Source organism: Engraulis encrasicolus, chromosome 1 (genome assembly GCF_034702125.1).
Source record: "Engraulis encrasicolus isolate BLACKSEA-1 chromosome 1, IST_EnEncr_1.0, whole genome shotgun sequence".
NCBI classification, from domain to species: domain Eukaryota; kingdom Metazoa; phylum Chordata; class Actinopteri; order Clupeiformes; family Engraulidae; genus Engraulis; species Engraulis encrasicolus.
Window position 1 is genome coordinate 307,501 of NC_085857.1, and position 17,500 is coordinate 325,000.

The 17,500-nt window shown below is 50.6% G+C and overlaps 1 protein-coding gene across 1 annotated transcript; it reads left to right on the plus strand.

Moving 5' to 3' along the window:
• Positions 1 to 2,295: 2,295 nt before the first annotated feature.
• Positions 2,296 to 10,555, plus strand: LOC134445921 (myelin and lymphocyte protein-like). The gene is made up of 5 exons (XM_063195490.1): positions 2,296 to 2,506; positions 4,449 to 4,616; positions 6,821 to 6,961; positions 9,756 to 9,833; positions 10,148 to 10,555. Exons 1-4 carry the CDS (start codon positions 2,411 to 2,413, stop codon positions 9,828 to 9,830), a joined length of 480 nt encoding a protein of 159 aa, XP_063051560.1. The 5' UTR covers positions 2,296 to 2,410; the 3' UTR covers positions 9,831 to 9,833; positions 10,148 to 10,555.
• Positions 10,556 to 17,500: the final 6,945 nt, after the last annotated feature.

The following is a 17,500-nucleotide window of genomic DNA, read 5'->3' on the forward strand; positions in this document are numbered from 1 at the left end:
AACATTTCTTACTGACAGGTTAGGGTTAGGGATTGTTTTGGTCTGGGCACAGCTAGTTTTATTTCATTCTTTATATGAGTTTGATAGCCTAGCAACCAACTGGAATAGGTATTTCTCAAAAATATGTCTTTAATGACAGGTTAAGGTTAGGGAATGTTTTGGTCAGGGCACAACTTTAAATTGCTATAGCATTATTTTGTTTAGGATTAGCATTTCTAATGATAGAGTTAACACAGTGCTGTGGTAATAGCCTATAGACAGCACTTCCGTGTGCCCATCACGGAAAACAATTCCGTGTCCAGGAGCACGGAATTTTTGGAGATCATGTTGCTCCTGAGGAAACTGAAAGCGTCTGATGTTAGAAAGGGCATTTTGTCAACAACCTACTGTACCAGTCTCTCGTGGAATCTGTCATTAAAAAAGCGATGCAATGTCCTGTATAGCTTCGTAACAAGCACATGCAAAAGCCAATGTAACAGGATAAGTAAAGCAGGCACATAAATAAATAAATAAATAAATAACAGGAAAATAAGGCAGTTGAGCTGTTTGGTGTTCGTTGGCTGCTGGCTTTAACCCCTTCCTAGCAGCTGTGCTCGGGTGCGTTGGTTGCTGGGGCGGCAACAGTGCTGAGTGAAAGGTGCCGAATGCACTGAATGCTGAATGCTGAATAAAGCGATGCAATGTCCTGTATAGCTTCGTAACAAGCAAATGCAAAAGCCAATGTATCAGGATAAGTGAAGCAGGCACGCAACCTCATCAATACCAAAACTTGTCTTAGAGCTGTCTTAGGCTGTCTTAGAGCCTTTGGCCATTAGGGCCGGATTAATGCACAGGCTAGATATGGCTGCAGCCTAGGGGCCCCCACCACAGGCTAGATATGGCTGCAGCCTAGGGGCCCCCACCACAGGCTAGATATGGTTGCAGCCTAGGGGCCCCCACCACAGGCTAGATATGGTTGCAGCCTAGGGGCCCCCACCACAGGCTAGATATGGCTGCAGCCTAGGGGCCCCCACCACAGGCTAGATATGGTTGCAGCCTAGGGGCCCCCACCACAGGCTAGATATGGCTGCAGCCTAGGGCCCCCACTGGCCCCCACAGGCTAGATATGGCTGCAGCCTAGGGGCCCCCACCACAGGCTAGATATGGTTGCAGCCTAGGGGCCCCCACCACAGGATAGATATGGCTGCAGCCTAGGGCCCCCACCTGCCTGGGGCCCCCACAGGCTAGATATGGCTGCAGCCTAGGGGCCCCCACCACATGCTAGATATGGCTGCAGCCTAGGGGCCCCCACCACAGGCTAGATATGGCTGCAACCTAGGGGCCCCCACCTGCCAGGGGCCCCCACCACATGCTAGATATGGCTGCAGCCTAGGGGCCCCCACCACAGGCTAGATATGGCTGCAACCTAGGGGCCCCCACCTGCCAGGGGCCCCCACCACAGGCTAGATATGGCTGCAGCCTAGGGCCCCCACCTGCCAGGGGCCCCCTGATTGGCCAAAAGTGAAAAAAGCTGAATTGTGACAAGATGCAATATTGAAAAATACATATTTTTATTCAGTACAGTTGGTAGACATGTTATCCTCAATTCCTATCTCGTAATTATGACACTGTCTATGTAAATTTGTGGCGAAATTTGCCTTCCCGGGGGCCCCACAGCAGCCTGTAGCCTAGGGGCCCCAGGCCATCTTAATCCGGCCCTGTGTATGCTGTATGCATTTGACCAGGGTTTCCCAACCATGTCCAACTTGGGCCCCACTTTTGAAATGTTCCCAACTGTTCAGGGTCCACCTCTGGCACAATAAACAACGAAACTCAAATAAATACTCAACAGCATACACACAAACATTACTTTGATGTATAGAAAATGATTTCAAAATGATTTCCAGTTTTAGAATCACTACATTAGTCAATTTATAAACTATTACAATCCTTCACATTCCTTCAGACAGCCTTCAATCAAAGACAATTGTCTATCATGGCAATATGCTAGTCAATAAATATTTTTGACTCTTTGAGTTGTATGAAAAATGTTCATATGGAAAGTACGAGTAAGCTCCTAATCGCCTCAGTCATCCTTCAGCACGACAGGTTTGGCTCCAACTGACTTCAGCTGGCTGGGTGGGTCTGGAAGATGACATAGGTTAGCCAGCTTGTTTTTCAAGTTGCCGTCTTTAAAACAGAGAGACGGTTCCTTTCCTTCTCCAGTGTAAGATTGTCTCTCTGAGTTCTCTTCCTTCCTTGTCTCCCGTCTCGCCTGGCGATCGCCTCTCTGGGTTCTCTTCCTTCCTTGTCTCTCGTCTCGCCTGGCGATCGCCTCTCTGGGTTCTCTTCCTTCCTTGTCTCTCGTCTCGCCTGGCGATCGCCTCTCTGGGTTCTCTTCCTTCCTTGTCTCTCGTCTCGCCTCGCGACCATGGACATGGACATGAACACTGGCTACAGGCCGCGTCTGCCAAGTGGATGCGCCATCTTTACAGAACTACCAGACATGTTTTATATTCTAGAAATCGTAAGTTTCTTAACTCTTCATTTAATAATAGTTTTCATTATTTTAAGATTTTGGCTCTGTGCTGCTGACTTCATCTTGTAGTCTGATATGTTTTGTTTTCTGATGTGTTTTTTTTACATGCTTCATTTTTATATATTTATGTTTTTAAGATGACCTTGGGTAACACAAGAGACACAAATGAAATGTAACATTTTTTATTTATTTTATAATTTATCATTCAATTTCTATTATTATTATTATGGGCAAACAGTATGTGTTTTTTGTTCTTTATTATAATGTAGGCAAATGAATGTGATTTCAAAAAGTAGTTTGGCATATTGTTGTGTCAGATGAGAGAACTTGAGAAATTCTTGCGTTTCCGTTTTCTGTGCAGGTGATTTGTAGATAGGCGGATTCTCTGACACACCCCTGACTAGAAAACTTCACCCTCATGATCCTGACACGCCCCTGACTAGAATAGTGTGTGTGTGTGTGTGTGTGTATGTGTGTATGTGTGTTTGTGTGTGTGCTCGCGTGCGTGCCTGTGTATGTGTGTGTGTGTGTGTGTGTGCCTGTGTATGTATGTGTGTGTGTGTGTGTGTGTGTGTGTATGTGTTTGTGTGTGTGTGTGTGTGTGTGTGTGTGTGTGTGTGTGTGTGTGTGTGTGTGTGTGTGTGTGTGTGTGTGTGTGTTGGATGACTAAAATACTTCCCCCGTATGTACGAGTTAGCCCAGTTTGACCTGATGCCTAGGAGTGCCTCCAGGGACAAAGAGTGAAATACCAAGCTAGCGCTCGCATGGAACATGTTTTGATTGCCGATTGACGTTTTGTTGTCACGCATGATGATGGGTGGCCCAGCCAATACTACCATCAAGTGAAATGAATAATCATCAATAATACAATGTATAATGATTTAAAATTTAAATAAACATTTCCCTAGTGTTTTTTTTAATTTTTTAAAAATATATTTTTAGGAGCTTTTATGTCTTTATTTGATAGGACAGTCTGAGATGGTGACAGGAAGCGAGTGGGACAGAGAGACCGGGTGGGATCGGGAAATGACCCCGGTCGGACTCGAACCGGGGTCCCCGTGGGCATGCAAGCCCAAATGTGGGGGGCTTAGCGTGTCATAGTATTTTAAACATGAGCAAGTTGGTTTATCTTAATGTACCCTGGAAATACCGGTAACAGTTTATTTTAGGGATATATCTATTAGCACTAATACATACAATGTTAATGCCGGCCTAAGTAACTTGTAAGGTATGTTCTAAGCAAACGCTAAGGCCTACTAGGTCCTTACTAAGGTTAAATTGGTAATAAATCCCTTATTGTGCATGAACAAGACATTTGCGAATACATGCCTAACAAATATTTGATTTTGCTTTGTACATGCCTTACAAGTTACTTATACAGGGACATTGTATGTATTAGTGCTAATAGATGCATCCCTGAAATAAAGTGTTACCGAAATACAGTAACACTTCTCCCTTCCTTACCTGTCAGTACCTGCCTCAGGTGTTCTCCCTTCCTCTTCCCTGTCCTCAGGTGTTTGGGGGTCTGGTGTGGACCCTGGTGGCCTCCACGTTTATCGAGCCCCACAACCCGCAGGCCTGGGTCATGTCATAATAATAATAATAATAATAATAATAATAATAATAATAATAATAATAACTTCTGTCGTCAGGTGTTTGGGGGTCTGGTGTGGACCCTGGTGGCCTCCACGTTTATCGAGCCCCATAACCCGCAGGCCTGGGTCATGTCATAATAATAATAATAATAATAATAATAATAATAATAATAATAATAATAATAATAACTTCTGTCGTCAGGTGTTTGGGGGTCTGGTGTGGACCCTGGTGGCGTCCACGTTTATCGAGCCCCATAACCCGCAGGCCTGGGTCATGTCATAATAATAATAATAATAATAATAATAATAATAATAATAATAACTTCTGTCGTCAGGTGTTTGGGGGTCTGGTGTGGACCCTGGTGGCCTCCACGTTTATCGAGCCCCATAACCCGCAGGCCTGGGTCATGACCGTCTCCGTCTTCTGCTTCCTCATGACCCTCATCTGGATGTTCGTGTTCGGCTGCGGGACGCATCGCAGCAGCAGGGGCTGGGCAGCAGCGGTAGGTCTCTAGTCTCTACACTAGGGGGCGCTAGGGGGACGCATCGCAGCAGCAGGGGCTGGGCAGCAGCGGTAGGTCTCTAGTCTCTCCACTAGGGGGCGCTAGGGGGACGCATCGCAGCAGCAGGGGCTGGGCAGCAGCGGTAGGTCTCTAGTCTCTCCACTAGGGGGCGCTAGGGGGACGCATCGCAGCAGCAGGGGCTGGGCAGCAGCGGTAGGTCTCTAATCTCTACACTAGGTGGCGCTAGAGAGCAGTAGGGGGGCGTATCGCAGCAGCAGGGGCTGGGCAGCAGCGGTAGGTCTCTAGTCTCTACACTAGGGGGCGCTAGGGGGACACATCGCAGCAGCAGGGGCTGGGCAGCAGCGGTAGGTCTACACTAGGGGGCGCTAGAGGGACGCAGCAGTAGGTCTCTAGTCTCTACACTAGGGGGCGCTAGGGGGACACATCGCAGCAGCAGGGGCTGGGCAGCAGCGGTAGGTCTCTAGTCTCTCCACTAGGGGGCGCTAGGGGGACACATCGCAGCAGCAGGGGCTGGGCAGCAGCGGTAGGTCAACACTAGGGGGCGCTACAGCAACCCCTACTAGTCTTCATAGGAGGGGGCGTTAGGGGGCGTTAGAGAGCAGTAGGGGGACACATCGCAGCAGCAGGGGCTGGGCAGCAGCGGTAGGTCTCTAGTCTCTACACTAGGGGGCGCTAGAGAGCAGTAGGGGGGCGTATCGCAGCAGCAGCGGCTGGGCAGCAGCGGCAGGTCTACACTACTGAGTCTCAACAGGAGGGGGCGTTAGGGGGCCCTAGGGGGACACTACAGGAGGGGGCGTTAGGGAGCCCTAGGGGCCTCTAGTCTCTACAGGAGGGGGTGTTAGGGAGCCCTAGGGGGGCGTATCGCAGCAGCAGCGGCTGGGCAGCAGCGGTAGGTGTCTACTACTGAGTCTCAACAGGGGGCTCAGTTGCCATTAGGGGACATTCGTTTATTTTGTTTTTGAATCCAAAGGGGGGCGTTGGCAGGGTCATGATGAGGTCAAGGGGGCGTTGGCAGGGTCATGATGAGGTCAAGGGGGCGTTGGCAGGCTTATGATGAGGTCAAGGGGGCGTTTGTTCAATGAAGGTGTCCAAGAGTGTGATAGTCATTATGTTAGATCATATTATTGTTGTTAAGTTTACCTCTTTACACATGTTACAGATGGTAACATAGATGGGACTCAAAAACGGAAATGGTAGAAAATAAGAGATATTTATTAAACAAAAAGGAGGGGGTGAACAAAAAGGAGCCGAGCTCCTATTATGCAAAAGTCTAGGGATGAAAAAGATAAGGGGCCGCGCCCCTGTTGTAGGTATAAAAAAACACAAAAGCGGCAAAAAGTCAATGGCTTTCAAAAAGTCAAAAAGCAGCTGTAGTCGCAACTGGGAAGTAGACGAGGCCGGATGCTCGGAGTAGGAGAGCGATCGGAGGTCAGCCTTCAGTTTTATCCTCAGCGCTCCGCCCCACTTCCCAGGTGCCGCCACTGATGAGCGCTGCTGTCTGTGGAGGACAATAATGAAATTAAGGGTCCCCAACAAGACGGCATTGACAGGGGGAAAAAAAACACAAAAAAACCCAAACTAAACCTGGCGGTAACAAACATCACTACAATACTCTTTTACTAACCCAACTCAAATAATACACAATTAAGCAAATGATAAGGAATAAGTGAGAGACGCACCAACAAGACGGAAGAGCGCGGTGTGTGGAAAATAATCATTGTGTCAAAGTGAAATTTCTTTAATGATGTCCCAACAAAAGACAAATCTGCTGAAGTGTGAGGGGTGTGTACCCTCGTCGGTGACACATTGTAAAGTGTGGATGGCTGTTGTTTGCTGACTCTGTGACACACTGTAAAGTGTGGATGGCTGATGTTTGCTGACATTGTAATGTGTGGATGGCTGTTGTGTACCCTAATTGTAAAGTGTGGATGGCTGTTGTTTGAGGTGTGTGTACCCTCGTCTGTGATACATTGTAAAGTGTGGATGGCTGTTGTTAATTAATGAAGTGTGAGGGGTGTGTACCCTCGACATTGTAAAGTGTGGATGGCTGTTGTTTGGCCCGTTTGACCCGTTTTGCTTCCTGTCTCAGGATGTCTTCTACCACTCATCTCCTCCTCCTCTCCTCCTCCTCTCCTCCTCCTCATCTCCTTCCTCCTCCTCATCTCCTCCTCATCTCCTCTCAGGATGTCTTTTACCACTTTGTGGCCACTGTCCTCTACCTGAGCGCGGCCGTGCCCTTGGCCAAGGTCACCATCGACATGGCGGAGAACAGCTCCAGAAACGCCACCCAGGACATGTACTACAAAATGGACATCTCAGCTACGGTAAGGTGTACTTAGGAACTAAACTATCTCAGCTACGGTGAGGTGTACTCAGGAACTAAACTTTGTCCGAGGAGGTGTATTTTGGGCTGCTAAAATATTGAGTTAAAGGATAACTCTAGCCAATTTCAACATGCAGTTGTTAATGCTCACACTACCCCGGACTTGTCAGTACCTGAGGGTTTTTTTTTTCTCTTCAGCCTTTTCCGAGATCCTGTTCATTGTAATGGGGGTAGTTGTTTGTTTACATTTCAAAATAACATCTTTATTTATTCCCAAAAACATCCAAAAGCTTATGCAACAGCTGCAGACAACTAGCAAACAGCGACACCTTTTGGGAAAATATTTGGTGTAGGCCTATGTTATAACTTTTCTTAAATGTAAACAAAATCTGCCCCCATTACGTAGAATAGCTCAGATCTCGGAAAGGGCCGATCCAAAAAATGCAGCATCACTGGGTACTGACAAGTCAAGGGTAGGTCTAGCGTGAGCAATACAACAGCATATTGAAATTGTCAGGACTGCTCCTGTAGCCTCTTAGTGCAGATGGGGTCGCCGGCGGGCCTATTCACTATTCGCTGAAGATATTAAACTACATCATAACAACATTGCTATGACAATACTGAGAGCCTTGAGTAACAGATTAAGACATAGCCATTACAATTCTGGTGACAGTAAGGTTATAACATAGGTGCTGCACTAGGGCGTTAAGAAGATGAAAGAGAGTAGGCCTATTGTTGCAGTCTAGTTGCTACTAACACACATACCACACCTGGACCAAAACAAAACAAGTTCACAAAGTACGTAAGAAGAGCTGATTTCCCGCACTGATAATAAAAACTGAGCTACTGAGATAGAAAACATAATGATACTGATAATAAAAACTGAGCTACTGAGATAGAAAAGATTGAGTGTAATATCTGTTCTCCTCCTCGTCTCCTCATCTCCTCATCTTCCTCTCCTCCTCATCTCCTTCTCTTCTCCTCATCTCATCCTCATATGTTCTCCTCCTCATCTCCTCCTCATATGTTCTCCTCCTCGTCTCCTCTTCTCCTCATCTTCCTCTCCTCCTCATCTCCTTCTCTTCTCCTCATCATCTCCTCATCTCCTCCTCCTCATCTCCTCCTCTTCCTCCTCCTCTCCTTCTCATCTTCTCATCACGTCCTCCTCTCCTCCTCCTCTCCTCCTCATATCCTCCTCTTCTTCTCCTCCTCATCTCCTCCTCCTCTTCTTCTTCTCCTCTTCCTCTCCTCTCCTCCTCTTCACCTCTCCTCCTCCTCTTCTCCTCTCCTCCTCCTCTTCTCCTCTTCTCCTCCTCCTCTTCTTCTCCTCTTCTTCTTCTCCTCCTCCTCCTCCTCCTCTTCTCCTCTCCTCCTCCTCCTCCTCTCCCTCTCCTCCTCCTCCTCCTCCTCCTCCTCCACCTCCTCCTCTTCTCCTCCTCATCTCCTCCCCTCCTCTCCTCTCCTCCTCTCCTCCTCCTCCTCATCTCCTCCTCCTCTTCTCCTCCTCATCTCCTCCTCCTCCTCCTCCTCCTCCTCCTCTTCTTCTCCTCCTCATCCTCCTTCCCTCCTCTTCTCCTTCCTCTTCCTCCTCCTCCTCCCCTCCTCTTCTCCTTCCTCTTCCTCCTCCTTTTCTCCTTCCTCTCCTCCGCTTCCTCCTCCTCCTCTCCTCCTCTTCTCCTCCTCTTCTCCTCCTCTTCTCCTCCTCCTCCTCTTCTCCTCTCCTCCTCCTCTTCTCCTCTCCTCCTCTTCTCCTTCTCCTCCTCTTCTCCTTCTCCTCCTCTTCTTCCTCCCCTCCTCTCCTCTCCCCTCCCCTCCTCCTCCTCTTCCTTCTCCTCCTCTCCTCCTCCTCCTCCTCCTCCTCCTCTTCTCCTCCTCCTCCTCCTCTTCTCCTCCTCCTCTTCTCCTCATCTCCTCCTCCTCCCCTCCTCTCCTCTCCTCCTCCTCTTCTCCTCATCTCCTCTTCTCCTCCTCTTCTCCTTCTCCTCCTCTTCTCCTTCTCCTCCTCATCTCCTCTCCTCCTCCTCTTCTCCTCCTCCTCTTCTCCTCCTTTCCTCCTCCTCCTCCCCTCTTCTCCTCCTCCTCTCCTCCTCCTCTTCTCCTCCTCTCCTCCTCGTCCTCTTCTCCTCATCTCCTCTCCTCTTCTTCTCCTCCTCTTCTCCTCCTCATCTCCTCTCCTCCTCCACTTCTCCTCTTCTCCTCTTCTCATCATCTCCTCCTCCTCTTCTTCTCCTCTTCTTCTCCTCCTCCTCCTCCTCTTCTCCTCCTCCTCTTCTCCTCCTCCTGTCCTCCTCTTCTCCTCCTCTTCTCCTCCTCTTCTCATCCTCCTCTTCTCCTCCTCATCTTCCTCCTCATCCTTCTCCTCCACCTCCTCTTCTCCTCCTCCTCCTCTTCTCATCCTCCTCTTCTCCTCCTCCTCCTCCTCTTCTCCTCCTCCTCTTCTCCTCCTCATCTTCCTCCTCCTCTCCTCCTCTCCTCTCCTCCTCCTCTCCTCTTCTCCTCATCTTCCTCTCCTCCTCATCTCCTCCTCCTCCTCCTCTTCTCCTCCTCTTCTCCTCCTCCTCCTCTTCTCCTCATCTCCTCCTCCTCATCTCATCCTCATCATGTCCTCCTCTACTCCTCCTCTTCTTCTCCTCCTCCTCTCCTCCTCTTCCTCCTCCTCTCCTACTCTCCTCTCATCTCCTCCTCTTCTCCTCCTCATCTCCTCCTCTCCCCATCTCTCCTCTCCTCTCCTCCTCTTCTCCTCCTCTTCTCCTCCTCTTCTCCTCCTTCTTCTCCTCCTTCTTCTCCTCCTCCAGGTCTTTGCTTACATCGCCACACTTCTCTACTTCCTGCACGCCATCTTTTCAGCCATCAGGTGGAAGACCTTCTAGAATGTGAGTAGATTCCATTCCAGACCTTCTAGAACGTGAGTAGATTGATGACATGCCACACGACATGGCAAACAGGTTTTAATGAAGGTACACACGTTTCCACTTGGTTGGGAATGTTCAGAAGTCACTCTCTCATCTTACAGAAATATTTACAAGTGTATCTTAGCAACTGGCCTGGAGATTATTAAAACCACAAACCTTCTTGCTACACGTGTGTCTTCCCCCATTATTATAATCGCAAACCTTCACGCTATAGACGTGTCTTCCCCATGTTCCAATACCCACTATTGACAGCCTATGCTATGTCTTCTTTTCAGGCTTTCTGCTGATGACTGAAGTGGAATTGGAAACTGCCATGACCAACACCATTTTATGTAACATGCATTACGAAATATAAAATATATTAGTAATTTAATGTGTTATGCCATTTTTGAAACAGTCTTAGTATATTGACAAATTATGACTGCAAAATAGTGGAAACCTCATGGATTTTTAATATAATGTGTAATTATAGTAATTTTAAATAAATAAATAAATCAAAAACAGAACACAACTTTAGACTCATCAGTTCAAGGAACACATACAAGCAAAATATATATTTATAAAAATATATATAATATGTATTTCAAATGAATCACATGAACCCTCAGATTCTTGTAGAAATGTTTTATTCAGTCTATGGTGTCTGAGTTACAATTACATTCCACTGCATTTGAAAAGTTTTATTCAGTCTATGGTGTCTGAGTTACAATTAGATTCCACTGCATTTGAAATGTTTTATTCAGTCTATGGTGTCTGAGTTACAATTACATTCCACTGCATTTGAAAAGTGTTCATGTGTCTCTGTATTAGTATTGGTGAGAGTGGCCACACCTACGCGTCGTCTTTAATTCCGAATGTATAATTCTGAATTAAAATGTTCTGTGGAGTTTGCTTTGCACTTTCATTTAATAAATTCTGAATTGTGAACTGTTTTTGTTATTTGGAATTGAATTGAGTGTGAAATGAAATGAGCCCATGTGGCCAAAGCCAATGGATGATTTTCAAGAGGCACCGACTGTTCTACACTGTATTTAATGAGCTTTGGAGAACCAGATTATAGTGATACAGCCAGATTGTAGTGATACTGTATGATCCAGATTGTAGTGATACTGTATGATCCAGATTGTAGTGATACTGTAGGATCCAGATTATAGTGATACTGTAGGATCCAGATTGTAGTGATACTGTAGGATCCAGATTGTAGTGATACTGTAGGATCCAGATTATAGTGATACAGCCAGATTGTAGTGATACTGTATGATCCAGATTGTAGTGATACTGTATGATCCAGATTGTAGTGATACTGTATGCATGATGTAAGACTGGGGCAGTGGAGTGATATGCGCGATGGCAGACCGGGCGAACTGGTCCAACGAGACCCAACGGATGAAGTTGTTTAGTCTTTTTCTCAGCAGTGATGACTTACTTACAATTCTCTTGCTCTCGCCAGTGTTGCCAGATTGGGCTGTTTCCCGCAGAATTGGCCTGCTTAGGATGGCCGTGTGAGGGTAAAAATGGCATTTTGCAGAAAAACCTGCCCAATTTTTGCCATAGGAATTAGTAGAATTGGGCGAGATTTTGTGCTTCCAGGCGGGTTTTGAACATTTTTAGGGCTGGAAATCATCAGCCTCATCTGGCAACCCTGTCTCTCACTGATGCACTGATATGCAGCGTGCCCTCCGGAAGGAAATCACAGATGGTACAGTTATTATTAGGCCCAGTTATTAGTAGGCCCAGTTATTATTAGGCCCAGTTATTAGTAGGCCCAGTTATTAGTAGGCCCAGTTAAAGCATGTATGTAGTTTCTAACTATCTCTACAGGTTTAAGTGGAGTGTCTTTTCTACCAGTTGAAAAGGGTAGATCTGCACACTGATGATCAGCTCCAAAAAATGTGCTTAGCCATGTTTCTTTTCTTCCAGCCAAACTGACTTTTCACGACCATTTGGTGGGTTGGCTGTCTGCTACAAACCAATAGGCCTGTACCATATAAACAGTAAACTAGTGTGGAAATACTAGTATATAACAATGACCAGACGTTTAAGTGTCACTGACGTAAAAAAAAACAAAACAACAAAAACCAAAATGAAATCGACAGATAACTATACAATTCACTGTAGCAAAAGTGGAACTGGGTTTTGGTCCCATTGTGTAATGAGAGTGTGCATGTAGCCTATGTGGATTAAAATCTGAAACTTACCCCCCCTTCTGGTTCTTCAACAAATCGCACCCTGCATGTAGCTGATGTGGATTAAAATCTGAAACTTACCCCCCCCTTCTGGTTCTTCAACAAATCACACTCTGCATGTAGCCTACAGTATGTGGATGGTTTGGTATGTGGATGGTTGGAGTAGTTGTTAATAATTCCCACCCCTAGGTGTCCGCTCCTATTGAACATATCATATCTAAAGGAAGTAAGTAATACTAAACGCTCCTATTGAACATATCATATCTAAAGGAAGTAAGTAATACTAAACGCTCCTATTGAACATATCATATCTAAAGGAAGTAAGTAATACTAAACGCTGCCTTGTAAAATGTAGAGCTACAGCATGATTCTCATTCCCACACAGCTGCCATGCTGTCTGATTGGGCAGAGAAACTGTTAAGGTCGGAATGCTTGGCAATTATGACACAGTGCCCATGATCTTGGACGTCATGATGTCATCCTCACTAGACTGTCTTTCAGGCCGAAACTACTGTGTACAGCTAAAGGCAGTGTGGGAGTTCCCAGGCTACGTTGTGCTGTGCCTAGGGTGAAATCCAGACACGGTGAAATGACATTTAGTCATCATGCTGCCAAATGCTGGAACCAACTTCCTGTTCAAATTAGTACTGCTCCAACACTATCATGTTTTAAAACGAAATTAAAAACAGTTTTATTCTCATCTGTCTTTGGACATACCTGTAGTTATGCACTTTCTATAATACTTTCCACTTTCTACGTTTTTTCTTTTACTTCTCCCTTTCCTTTCTTAAGGACATTGAATGCCAGTTCTGCATGATGATGTGCTATACCAGGGCTTCCCAAACTGGGGTCCGTGCACCCCTGCGGGTCCGTGGCCTGCCACAAGGGGGTGCGTGAGCTGAATTAAGTAATGGCGGATGTGTGTGTTTTTATGCAGCATTCATGAAAATTAAGTTGGCCTAAAGTTTTTAATTGTGTGGTGAATTGTATGCCTGACGAAAAGCCACAAGTGCTTTAGATAATGTAAACAACAACAAGTGCTTTAGATAATGTAAACAACAACAAGTGCATTAGAAGATAATATAAACAACAAATGAATTCGATAATGTAAACAACAACAAGTGCATTAGAAGACAATGAAAACAACAACAAGTGCATTCAATAATATAAACAACAACAAGTGCATTAGAAGACAATGTAAACAACAAGTGCATTCGATAATGTAAACAGTAACGTGGGTGAGGTCATGTGACCAGGTAATCACCCTGTTCACCTTTGGGTGACATGTGGAATGTCAGAGTAAACCTGATGAAGCAACAGCGAAACGGGTTGTTCACCAAATAAACTACCAGCATGTCCTTAGCTCCTACCCCTCAAATGAAAGTGAAAAAAGAAAGCCCATTGGGAAACTCCAACTCCCATTGTCATTGTGACACAGCACTCCACAGCACACAAGTGAACTCTGCACACTGCACACAACGAAATTTGCATTTACACCCGTGCAAGGGGGCAGCCCTCAGTGGCGCCCCATGGGGAGCAGTGCGGTGGGACGGTACCATGCTCAGGGTACCTCAGTCATGGAGGAGGATGGGGGAGAGCACTGGTTGATTACTAAATGAAGCTTATGAAGCATATCATGCTGAGTATGTGTTGGTATGGGGGCCCCGGATGAAATTTTGCTTAGGGCCCCATAAAGGCTTGGGCCGGCCCTGCAGGGATGCCACTTCTAGTGGGCACTCAGGGAGGCCTATCAATAGGCCACGGGGGCGTTTGCTCAAAAAAGGTTGAGAAACGTGGTAGACCATTGCAAATCAATGAATATGAGGAATTATTGCAGACCAGTCACTACTTTTTTGAATTATAGTTTGTGCCCGTCCTAAATCGTACCGTCCCCCATGTTGTCATCCTAATGTTTTGAATTTCTCACTGTCACCAGAGATTCTTGAAGTCTCTACTCCCTCTGCTGTCACCAGAGATTCTTGAAGTCTCTACTCCCTCTGCTGTCACCCTCTACAGCCCTGACAGCCTCTGATAGCAGGAGTAACCTCTGCTCTCCCCCCCACCCCCCTCACACACAACCCCTCTGCTCCTCCTCCCCCACCCCCCCTCACACACCACCTGCCTCTGCTCTGTGTTCCCCCCCCCCCCCCCTCACACACCACCCCTCTGCTCTCCCCCCCCCACCCCTCACACACCACCCCTCTGCTCTCCCCCCCCACCCCCCTCACACACCACCCCTCTGCTCTCTCCCCCCCACCCCCTTCACACACCACCCCTCTGCTCTCTCCCCCACCCCCCTCACACACCACCCCTCTGCTCTCCCCCCCACCCCTCACACACCACCCCTCTGCTCTCCCCCCCACCCCCCTCACACACCACCCCTCTGCTCTCCCCTCCCCCCACCCCCTCACACACCACCCCTCTGCTCTCCACCCCCACCCCCTCCCCCCTCACACACCACCCCTCTGCTCTCTCCCCCACCCCCCTCACACACCACCCCTCTGCTCTCTCCCCCACCCCCCTCACACACCACCCCTCTGCTCTCTCTCCCCCACCCCCCTCACACACCACCCCCTCTGCTCTCCTCCTCCCCCCCACCCCTCACACACCACCCCTCTGCTCTCCCCCCCACCCCCTTCACACACCACCCCTCTGCTCTCCCCCCCCCCACCCCCCTCACACACCACCCCTCTGCTCTGTGCCCCCCCACCCCCCTCACACCACCCCTCTGCTCTCCCCCCCCCACCCCCTCACACACCACCCCTCTGCTCTCCCCCCCACCCCCCTCACACACCACCCCTCTGCTCTCTCTCCCCCCACCCCCCTCACACACCACCCCCTCTGCTCTCCCCCCCCCCACCCCCTTCACACACACCAACCCCTCTGCTCTCCCCCCCCACCCCCCCCACACACCACCCCTCTGCTCTGTGCCCCCCCACCCCCCCTCACACACCACCCCTCTGCTCTCCCCCCCACCCCCCCTCACACACCACCCCTCTGCTCTCCCCCACCCCACCCCTCACACACCACCCCTCTGCTCTGTGCCCCCCCACCCCCCCTCACACACCACCCCTCTGCTCCCACCCCCACCCCACCCCCCTCACACACACCACCCCTCTGCTCTCCCCCCCCACCCCTCACACACCACCCCTCTGCTCTCCCCCCCACCCCTCACACACCACCCCTCTGCTCTCCCCCCCCACCCCTCACACACACCACCACCCTCTGCTCTCCCCCACCCCCCTCACACACCACCCCTCTGCTCTCTCCCCCCACCCCCCTCACACACCACCCCTCTGCTCTCCCCCCCACACCCCTCACACACCACCCCCTCTGCTCTCCCCCCCACCCCCCTCACACACCACCCCTCTGCTCTCCCCCCCCCCCCCCTTCACACACCCACCCCTCTGCTCTCTCCCCCACCCCCCCCCACACACCACCCCTCTGCTCTGTGCCCCCCCACCCCCCCTCACACACCACCCCTCTGCTCTCTCCCCCCACCCCCCCTCACACACCCACCCCCTTGCTCTCCCCCACCCCCCCTCACACACCACCCCTCTGCTCTGTGCCCCCCCACCCCCCTCACACACCACCCCTCTGCTCTCCCCCCCCACCCCCCTCACACACCACCCCTCTGCCTCTCCCCCCCACCCCTCACACACACCACCCCTCTGCTCTCTCCCCCCCACCCCTCACACACCACCCTCTCTGCTCTCCCCCCACCCCCCCTCACACACCACCCCTCTGCTCTCCCCCACCCCCTTCACACACCACCCCTCTGCTCTCCCCCCCCACCCCCCCTCACACACCACCCCTCTGCTCTCCCCCCCCCACCCCTCACACACCACCCCTCTGCTCTTTGTTCCCAGCCCCCCCCCTCCCACACCACCCCTCTGCTCTCTCCCCCACCCCCCTCACACACCACCCCTCTGCTCTCCCCCACCCCCCTCACACACCACCCCTCTGCTCTCCCCCCCACCCCCCTTCACACACCACCCCTCTGCTCTCCCCCCCACCCCTCACACACACCACCCCTCTGCTCTCCCCCCCCCCCCACCCCCTTCACACACCACCCCTCTGCTCTCCCCCCCCCCACCCCCCTCACACACCACCCCTCTGCTCTCCCCCCCACCCCCCTCACACACCACCCCTCTGCTCTCCCCCCCCCACCCCTCACACACCACCCCTCTGCTCTTTGTTCCCAGCCCCCCCTCCCCACCCCCTTGCTCTGGGTTCCCACCCCCCCGCCCCGCTCTGCTCTCCCCCCCCCCCGCCCCCTTACTCTGTGTTCCCACCCCCACACCCCCCGCCCTGCTCTGCTCTCCCCCCCCCGCCCCGCTCTGCTCTTTGTTTCCCCAGCCCCCCCCTCCCCCCCCCCCCTTGCTCTGGGGTTCCCACCCCCCCCCGCCCCGCTCTGCTCTCCCCCCCCCCGCCCCCTTACTCTGTGTTCCCACCCCCCCACCCCCCGCCCTGCTCTGCTCTCCCCCCCCACCCCCCCCGCCCCGCTCTGCTCTTTGTTCCCAGCCCCCCCTCCCCCCCCCTTGCTCTGGGTTCCCACCCCCCCCCCCGCCCCGCTCTGCTCTCCCCCCCCCGCCCCCTTACTCTGTGTTCCCACCCCCCACCCCCCGCCCTGCTCTGCTCTCCCCCCAACCCCCCGCCCCGCTCTGCTCTTTGTTCCCAGCCCCCCCCCCTCCCCCCCCCTTGCTCTGTGTTCCCACCCCCCCCACCCCATCAACCCCCCTCTGCACTGCGTTCGTTATCCTCCCCCCGCCCCCCTCTCCTCTGTGTCAGTTCGCCACAGTGTGTGACACACGCACACACACACACACATACACACCCACTCCTGCTCTGTGTCCCATAACACCCCTCCACCCCCCTCCACCCCCCCCCCCCCTCTGCTCTATGTCCGTTACCCCCCCCCCCCCCTCCATCCCCCTCCATCCACCCCCACCAGAGTTCACTGCACACTGCACACTGCATACAACAAAATTGCATTCATGCCTCACCCGTGCAAGGGGGCAGCCCCCAATGGTGTCAGAAAGGGAGCCGTGTGGTGGGACAGTATCATGCTCAGGGCACTTCAGTCATGGAGGAGGAGGAGGAGGAGGAGGAGGAGGAGGAGGAGGAGGAGGAGGAGGACATTCTCACAAATAACTGAGAACCTTTTAGTCTTTTGCCTAATGGTGTACATGGAATATGTCCCTGTGTGGCATCACTGGTTAATTACTATTCACACTGTACACATATGTACTCTACTTTCACACTGTGTAATGTGTACTCTACTATTCACACTGTGTCATATCTACTCTACTTTCACACTGTGTCATGTACTCTACTATTCACTCTCTGGCATATACTCTACTATTCACACTCTGTCATATGTACTCTACTTTCACACTGTGTCATGTACTCTACTATTCACTCTCTGGCATATACTCTACT

Coding starts and splice junctions, on each gene's coding strand:
- LOC134445921 (XM_063195490.1), top strand. CDS start 2,411: ATGGACATGGACATGAACACTGGCTACAGGCCGCGTCTGCCAAGTGGA. Junction 2,507..4,448: donor TGTTTTATATTCTAGAAATC/GTAAGTTTCTTA, acceptor TTCTGTCGTCAG/GTGTTTGGGGGTCTGGTGTG. Junction 6,962..9,755: donor AAATGGACATCTCAGCTACG/GTAAGGTGTACT, acceptor CTCCTCCTCCAG/GTCTTTGCTTACATCGCCAC.